The sequence below is a fragment of the Brassica napus genome, chromosome C5 (assembly GCF_020379485.1).
Source record: "Brassica napus cultivar Da-Ae chromosome C5, Da-Ae, whole genome shotgun sequence".
In the NCBI taxonomy this organism is placed as follows: domain Eukaryota; kingdom Viridiplantae; phylum Streptophyta; class Magnoliopsida; order Brassicales; family Brassicaceae; genus Brassica; species Brassica napus.
In genome coordinates this window covers 55945750-55954319 of record NC_063448.1, presented here as the reverse complement: position 1 = coordinate 55954319, position 8570 = coordinate 55945750, and the positions used below count along the sequence as shown (strand labels likewise).

The following is an 8570-nucleotide window of genomic DNA, read 5'->3' as shown; positions in this document are numbered from 1 at the left end:
TGTCGTGGAGTCCGCGCTACAGTGACGATCGGGTTCACTGGAGTGAACTCCCAAGAAACAGGTTCACTGATTTTTATTATTTTAATTTTTTTTTTTCGAAAATCGTGTGAACTCCCTTGGAGTTCACCAATGTGGATGCCCTAATGGATGTTGGATGCAGATCATGGTGAAACGGTTCATAACACAACAATTTAATTTTTTTACTACCATTTTAATACATAAAAATCTTTTCATTTCCAATAAAATAAGAGAGAAGCATAGTTTACTACATTTCACAACCCAAGCAGGGTAACGTCTTTACATGGGGGACTGGTTCATCCCGAAGAACCACCAGCAGACCTGGCTGTTTCAATTGCTTCAACCAGATTATCATATTTGGCACCAGTAACTTCCTTGACGACTTTATTATCCTTAAAGATTTTGAAAGTTGGAACCACTCTTAATCCTAGCTCCTTTACTAATGGCTGCACCAAACATATAAAAAAGAGTTCCAACGTTATTATAGCTTAAGCAAAAAAAAACAAGAGCGAGGACATTGGTGTGGAGAAATGAGATTTTAAAGACAAACCCTGTTTTCAGGGTTGCAGTCAAGCTTAAGAAATACAACGTCCTCGTACTTCTCTGATAAAGCTTTGTACTTAGGTGCAATCACTTTACATGGTCCACACCTGCATTAGAATATATATTACATGGAACATCATTGATTTCAAATATGTGACAAAAGAAATATCATCATCATCATTTTATTATATTTTTGTTCCTAGATGGATGCTCTAATCAAAAATCTAAAGTATGGTTACTGGCTAATCTAAAAGTGGATAACGTTGCCATACCATTGAGTGTACATGTCAAGTACAATAATCTTTTCACCAGCGGCTTTAACGATGGGCCAGAAGGTGTCCTTATCCACTTCCTTCACTTGACCAACATTTACATTCACTGTCTCTAAGCTACACCTCACCACAGAGGATTCTACCCTTTTTCCATAATCCAGTGAGAAGAAACCAATCCTCGTGGTGGCGACGCCGGAGTAAGGGATGCGGCACTGCTTCTTCACGGGACCATATCCACCGGTGGTTGAAGCTAAAGCCGTAGGATATGGAGCGAGACGGAGAGAGAGAGGCATTGCGTGGGGCAGCTTTTGAGCTCACGAAGATTGAAGGAGATGAAGACGAAGAGGATGCAGTTGGTGTTCGAAAAAGGTGATGAGCTTGGCTTGTGTGTGCGCGGTCTCACGGAGTATTGGACTGTAGAGGATAAAAGACGATTGTAGCCTCAAGTTTCTGCGGATGAACGAGGATATTCGGGGGTATTTATGTCACATCGTGATAGATGAACGGGAGGTGTAGAATTCTCCGAGGGAATTACGATTGATAATGATATTTACATTTTACTTGTAAATGACGATTAGGTCCCTCCAAATATTTAATTGATGAAGAAAATATTGAAGTTTTTATCTTAATTTTTTTTAAACTGAAGATAATATTTAATTGAAGAAGAAAATATTGATGATCTTATCTTCTAAATAACCTTTTCCATAAATGGATGAATTATTATATTGCTTAGCATATAAATTGAACTACTTCCAATTCAAACTAAAATATAAATACCAACAACTTGAGATAGCAATTATCAAACAGTTCTAGAAATTCAAAATAAAGACATATTTTTATTCTTTTAGCATAACAAAATTCAATTATATAAGAAGAAGAACAATTACAAATGTAACTTTTGAATACAAACAAGTAGATAAAAATTGGTAAAACAGGGAATTTAATAGACACCAAAAATAAATAAACTTTTTGACTCTCAAGGACAGAGAAGGTGAAATAACTGCCGCCAAACTGAAACTAAAAACGGTTTGTTCAGATTCACAATATCTGAATTTTTTTTATTTTTTTATTTTTTGGTCAAAAAATATCTGAAAGTTTTAATTCCTAATTTTAGAAAGAAAAAAAAAAAAGTAAAAGAAAGTATAATTTTTTTTGGTCAAACAAAGTATAATTTTATAGTCAGATAGATTCAAAGGTGATTCGGGATTTTGTAATAATAATTTTATAAACTATATTTTTATTACAAAGTTTATTTGCTTCTTCTACATCTTTGTCCTAAACCTCACGCCACCGCCAAAGCTAACACTTTTTTCTCTCTTTACCTTTTTCCTTTTTTTGTTTCTAAATTAATAAGTTTGGAATATTAGTCTTTGACGGAGAATGGATCTCACGCGGAGACATTGGTCTTTGTCGGCGATTTTCCTCTCGGCAGCACTCGCGACGCTGCTGATTTCGCCGCGGTTATCAGCGGCGGCGACGGAGAACTTGGCATTCAAAGTTCGAAGCAAGTTCGCCGGGAAAATAGAAAAGGATCTCGGAGCCCTCAAAGCTCACGATGCTCACCGTCACTCCAGACTCCTCTCCGCCATCGATCTCCCTCTCGGCGGCGATAGCCAGCCTGAGTCCACGGGGGGTACTCAAAAGCTCTAATCTTTAACATTTTTTTGTTTCCTTATGAAATAAAGTTTGGGAATTTAAATAGAAAGGTTAAATTTTTATGCCTACAAATGTGGAATCTGAAAGATACCCTTTTTTTAAGCTTTTTGATCTTTTGAGAGATTCTCATCATGGTTTGTTTGGTCATTGTCTCTCATTGTTGACTCTTGTTCTTGTTATTACAGTCTATACTTTGCTAAAATTGGACTAGGAACTCCATCAAGAGACTACCATGTCCAGGTCGATACAGGAAGTGATATCTTATGGGTGAACTGTGCTGGATGCATCAGTTGTCCTAGGAAAAGTGATTTGGTAAGACCATCTCCCACAAAAGCACATAACATTAAGTTGCTTATATAATGTTTTTAATGGTTTCATTTATCTTTTTCAGGTAGATCTAAAGCCTTATGATTCAGATGCTTCCTCCACCGCAAAGTCTGTTTCTTGTGATGACAGCTTCTGCTCTTACGTTAACCAAATATCTCAGTGCCATCAGGCTCCACTTGCAAATACATCATCCAATACGGAGATCAAAGCTCCACTAGTGGTCACTTAGTGAGAGATGTTGTGCATTTGGATTTAGTCACTGGTAACCGTCAGACCGGTTCTACCAACGGAACCATCATCTTCGGGTGCGGGTCTAAACAGTCTGGTCAGCTCGGTGAATCAGTCTCTGCAGTTGATGGGATAATGGGATTTGGACAGTCCAATTCATCGTTTATATCTCAGTTAGCTTCTCAAGGGAAGGTGAAAAGGACTTTTGCACATTGCTTGGATAACAAAAACGGAGGTGGAATCTTCGCCATTGGAGAAGTTGTCTCGCCGAAAGTGAAGACTACTCCTATGCTCTCTAAATCGTAAGCCAATGAATGCCTTTTTCCTTAAACCTCTTCTTGTTTTGAGTTACTTACACTGTTTTTGACTACCCTTTCTACAGAGCTCATTATAGTGTTAACCTCAATTCAATAGAAGTTGGTAACTCAGTTTTGCAACTTTCTTCCGGAGCCTTTGATTCAGGAGATGACAAAGGAGTCATTGTTGACAGTGGTACTACTTGGTCTATCTTCCCACGGCTGTTTATAATCCGTTAATCAATGAGGTTAATACAATTGTTTTCTTCATAAAATATGTTTCTTTTACTATAAAAGGTTCTTAAACACTTTGTTTGTTGTTTTGGCAGATTGGCTTCACATCCAGAGCTCAACTTGCATAAGGTTCAAGATGCTTTTACTTGTTTCCGTTATACCGACAAGTAAGAATCTAAACACATTGCTTTGTTGAGTTGTTTGAAAATGATATTGCTCTTCTGTCTTATGCTGCATCTGATGTGGTGACTGATATATTACAGTTTAGATCGGTTCCCACCTGTGACATTTCAGTTCGACAAGTCGGCTTCCTTGACAGTGACTCCTCGGGATTATCTCTTCCAAATTCAAGTAAAGTTTTAGTTCTTGTTCTGACTCTTTGATCTTGTTTGTTGTTCCTGTTCTGACATAAACTCCGACTCTTGTTTAGGGAGACACATGGTGTTTAGGCTGGCAAACCGGTGGATTGCAGACTAAAGATGGAGGAGAATTGTCAATTCTTGGAGGTAACATCTCTCTCTCTTCCAAAAAAAAATGTATTTCACAATCTAATCACCAAATAATTGAAGTCTTGACTCGATTTGGCTGTGCAGATATGGCGCTTTCTAACAAGTTAGTTGTCTATGATATCGAAAACCAAGTTATTGGATGGACCAATCACAACTGTAAGCATCATCACTGATCCTACTTAACTTTTTTGTTAAAATTCTATTTAAGCGTTTGAATGTGACGGATGAATCAATCACACAGGCTCAGGAGGAATACAAGTGAAGGATGAACAAAGTGGAGCAGTCTACACAGTTGGTGCACACAATCTCTCATGGTCTTCTTCTTCTTTAGCTGTTTCCAAATTTCTTACTATTTTTTCTCTCTTAGTTCTTTTCCTCTCTAACATTGCTTTATAGCCTTGGTAAGAAGACAAGTTTGTTCCTTGTGTTTGTGTTGTTATGTGTGTTGTTATTATCATCAGTAAAAGGATCTGATTCCCATTTGTTGAAACAGTTGAGTTTGAAAGAGAAGAGATTGAAGCAATCAACAGGAAATATTCCCCCAACAGACGGACAAAATTAAGTCCCGGGGAGGGGGGGTTCATGGTATCACAGACACAAAGCCGTTATTACATACATGTGATTGTGTTTTCACTTTCTTTACTGACAATACCAAAACAGAAAGAAAGACATAAATAGAAAAACAAAACTGACAAGAGTTTATGTTCCAAACCAATGAATGTCGACTCAAAGAATAAGAGAATGTAGAAAGGTGGGAAAGAAAAGACACAGTACCTCTCCTGAGTCCTGAGAGTGATTTATTTGATTAAATGTGTTGTTGTCACCACTCAACTTCTTCAGTTTTCGAACTCTTATTTCTCTTTTATTTTCCAGGCACAAATCTTGGTAAGTTTAAAAGTGTATTAACTCTTGCAACACCTTCTAGTGCAGAGTACTCTGTTCCAGGCTCTATATCCTCTTCCTTAATCAGCTTTTCAGCTTCACTTTCGTCAAGAGCAATCTCTTTCCCTGTCCTGACAGTACTTGAACGGCCTAGACCGCTTGGTTCTGATGCATCATCATCATCTTCCAGTTTGGAGATGGAAGAAGCTGACGATATGAGGTTTGTGTCATTGGAGTGTAGATACAAGCAAACCGCAGCACAGTCGTCGACTTTGGAGGTAGGGTATTTGTATCTCCAAGCTCTAACCGCAGACTCCACTAAAGCTCTTGCTGCAGAGGAACGTGATGGTGCTGAAGCCACAATCGCCACTACCTCTTCGTTTGAGAGCACATCCCAAATCTATCACACAAACATACCATTAGACAAATGTGAGACAAGATATGTTTGTATGTCTGAGAGGTTACCTACCCCATCTGAAGCCAACACTATAAACTCATCTTGTTCGGTTAATCGACGGAACGATACATCAGGGACAGAGATTAGACCAAAATCTTTAAGACAAAAGTCTCCGAAAGCACGTGCCATTGCAAGTCCAGGCGAGTCACAGTTTGGCAGCCAGACTCTACAAACCTCAGGCTCATCTCTAAGAGCAAACACACGTCCTCTACACTTCTTTATCCTCTCTTCCTCAGCTGCAAAAATCAATGGAGGACAATTAACACAACAACTTGAATAAAAGGGATCCATCATAACAAGGAATAGTTATTCAACCTGGGAGATTTGGTTTGAGATCAACAGTTAGTTGAACAGCAACAAGAGCATTTTCACCGTTTCTTGTCCCCATCACAGCTCTTGAGTCCCCAACGTTTCCAACAACGAGATACTCACCCTAAGATATTGCAGAGGATTTATATAATTAAACAACCAGTTACACTGAACTACGCTAATAAAGACATGACAATACCTGTTTGATCAAAGTCACAGCCGTTGTCCCACTGCAGAAACAGTCAACACTTTTATGGAATTTAAGCTCTCTGTCCATAACTTTGAAAGCCTTAAGAAAGGCATCTTTCAGAGTTTGAAACAATTCAGATTGGGACTCTTCCTTCTCAATATCAACAGATGGACTAGGTTCTTCCTCAGCAGATACAAAAGAAGCATCTTCAGAGTTGTTGATGGTGCTTGCACTATTAATAGGTACTTTAGCTTCCCAATAAGCACTTAATTTGAGAGGAAGATTGTCTCTGACTCTCTTTGCAACCATATGACCATAAGGACCATGCCCATCAAACACTCCACAGAAGACTGTATCTGTCATTGAACCAAAACTCTGCACACACAAATAAAACCTATAAGAAAACCATAAACAAAGAGAAGAAATTAATTGTTTTTTTCTAAACTAACCTCCCAAACAACCATGGCATCTTGATTAGGCCCTTTCTTGCCTTGTTGAGTGAAGATACAAGCAGCCTCACTTGCTCCATTCAAGTACATCCGGCCCGGGACTCTATGCAACGGATCATCTCTTCTTGAATCAAAGGAGGAGTTTCTGGAACCGAGTCTCTTCTTAGAGTTTTTTCTCTTCTTCACACCAAAGCCAGGAGAGCCAGGTGTGGGACTCCTGCTCTCAGCAGATAGACAGGACCCCATTCTAAGGGCCCTGATTATATTAACAAGGCACTCCAGACCAACTGCTGTACAATCACACCCACGGTGGTCCTCCAGCGAGAAAGATTGAGGCTTTAGATCCAGATTATCACCACAGAGAGCAATGATGGGATTCAGGTAAGGAAAGAGATATCTGTAAATAAAAAAAAAAAAATTAATTTCCTTTTTTAGATCAAAGAGGAAATGATTCAGACAGGAAGAAGAAACACATATATATATACCTCTATTTTTTTAGTTCCAGCTACTTTATGAAAGAACACTAATGGCGAATATTATTCCACAGCAGTGAATCTTAAACCCACATCGCCAAGATTGAATTGACAAATTGACAAAAGAATCAAGCCTTTCAAACCCACTTGTTGGTCTAATCGTTTTTGAGTAAAGAAACGGTTTTTGTGATAAAATAATTGTACAGTAAATTTAATCCCAGAAAGTTTAAAAGAAAAAAAAGGAAGAGATCTACGTAGATGTTTTTCTATTGGCACCACACAAAAAAAAAAAAAAAGAAAGAGAGGTCTTTTGTTTATTTTAATACATCAGAGACCATCACACAGTGATTGGGAAAGAGACTACAAACACGAGAATCATCAAAACTCTTTTCTATATCTCTATCTCAAAAGAGATCAATCAAAAAGGTAGGAGGAGGATCTCAGAATCAGATTCAATCCAGGAGAAAGACGAAGAAAACAAAGCAGAGGAAGATTCTGTTAAGGCGCGTAAAATAGAAACAGAGTAGCTGAGAGAGGAAAGAAATAAAAAGAGAGAGAGAGAGAGAGAGAGAGAGTTTTTAAGGAGAAAGAAACGCAACGAACCAACTACAAACCCGTTCTTTCTCCTTCAGACTTTCAGTGTGTAGAAAGAGAGATAGAAACAGTAATGGAAACTGGTCCGTTCGCACTCTCTAAATATGTTATCATTGTTTTTTTCCTATTTTTCTCAAGAGAAGAGATGATGGGTTTTCTTTTTATTTATTATTTGAATATTTGCGTGTTTTTCAGGCTGGCACTATTAACATGGGGAGGGTTGGATAAGACCGTTTCTTACACAATAATTTCCTGACATCCAACCAATATTTTATTTATTATTTCCTGATTTATAAAAAAATATCCCATGCAAAAAATATAGAGGTGTCTCTATCGGTCAGTCATCCCCATTTTAATCCAACTAAACTTCTTATTTTTTTTTATTTTTTTTTGTACTTAGCTTAACTAAACTTCTTATTTGGTCAGCTTAATCATGTTCGCTTTTTAAATCCGTTTTAATAATGTCTATTTGATTTAGTTTTATCGAGGGTACGTAACAAGAAATAATAAAATTTTAACAAAAAATTTAAAACGTATCAAATCTACAGTAAGGTATTTTAATAAATGTGATGATCAGTCTTTTCTGGTTGAATAGCATGCATGATAAATGGCAATTGTTGAAAGGTGATTTCCTTGTGCATTTGTAGAAGCCTGGGTGACAGAACATTTATATTCAGTGGAACCCATAAGAATTAATGGTCAAATGCTTACAAAACATTGCGAGTACAAAAACTAAAGTCACATGTCGGCCACGAGGCAAACTGGCACAAGTCCCAACACGCATCAACTTCTCCTCTCATGCAAGCAGCAGATCTGCAGATCATCATCCTGAAGAAGACAACCTCTTTGGGTTTAGTTTCTCCTCTCTCTCATGATATCCAAAATGACTTCTTCAGTCTTATCTTCTTCCTTTGTTTGCTTGCTCTAGTCCGGTCTCAATCAAATAATCCATCTCTTTTTTTTGGATAAAATCATAGATTACGTTAACAATCAGGATTTGAAAAGGTATCTATCTTATCTGTGTTACAAAAAAAAAAGTCTCTTATCTTTTAGTAATCTATTAGTAGATGCTGTTTAGTGACTATGACCAGCTTAATCGCTGAGTAATTAGGACTGCGTTATGGTCTAAGATA

The 8570-nt window shown here is 37.7% G+C and overlaps 2 protein-coding genes and 1 pseudogene across 3 annotated transcripts; 1 reads left to right on the top strand and 2 right to left on the bottom strand.

Moving 5' to 3' along the window:
• Positions 1 to 173: 173 nt before the first annotated feature.
• LOC125587561 (thioredoxin F1, chloroplastic-like) lies at positions 174 to 1280 on the bottom strand. The gene is made up of 3 exons (XM_048758291.1): positions 834 to 1280; positions 569 to 668; positions 174 to 464 (listed from the first exon to the last, which is right to left on the bottom strand). The coding sequence occupies exons 1-3, from the start codon at positions 1124 to 1126 to the stop codon at positions 315 to 317; spliced, it is 543 nt and encodes a 180-aa protein (XP_048614248.1). The 5' UTR covers positions 1127 to 1280; the 3' UTR covers positions 174 to 314.
• An 810-nt stretch (positions 1281 to 2090) lies between these two features.
• On the top strand, positions 2091 to 4563 carry LOC125587560 (annotated as a pseudogene).
• A 34-nt stretch (positions 4564 to 4597) lies between these two features.
• Positions 4598 to 7611, bottom strand: LOC125587557 (probable protein phosphatase 2C 33). Of its 2 annotated transcripts, none has more exons than XM_048758287.1 (6): positions 7447 to 7611; positions 6371 to 6767; positions 5931 to 6296; positions 5738 to 5855; positions 5435 to 5658; positions 4598 to 5365 (listed from the first exon to the last, which is right to left on the bottom strand). In XM_048758287.1, the coding sequence occupies exons 2-6, from the start codon at positions 6614 to 6616 to the stop codon at positions 4946 to 4948; spliced, it is 1374 nt and encodes a 457-aa protein (XP_048614244.1). In that variant the 5' UTR covers positions 6617 to 6767; positions 7447 to 7611; the 3' UTR covers positions 4598 to 4945. The 2 variants fall into 2 exon arrangements, with proteins under 2 accessions (XP_048614244.1, XP_048614243.1); XM_048758286.1 differs by having other exon boundaries at positions 6856 to 7610.
• Positions 7612 to 8570: the final 959 nt, after the last annotated feature.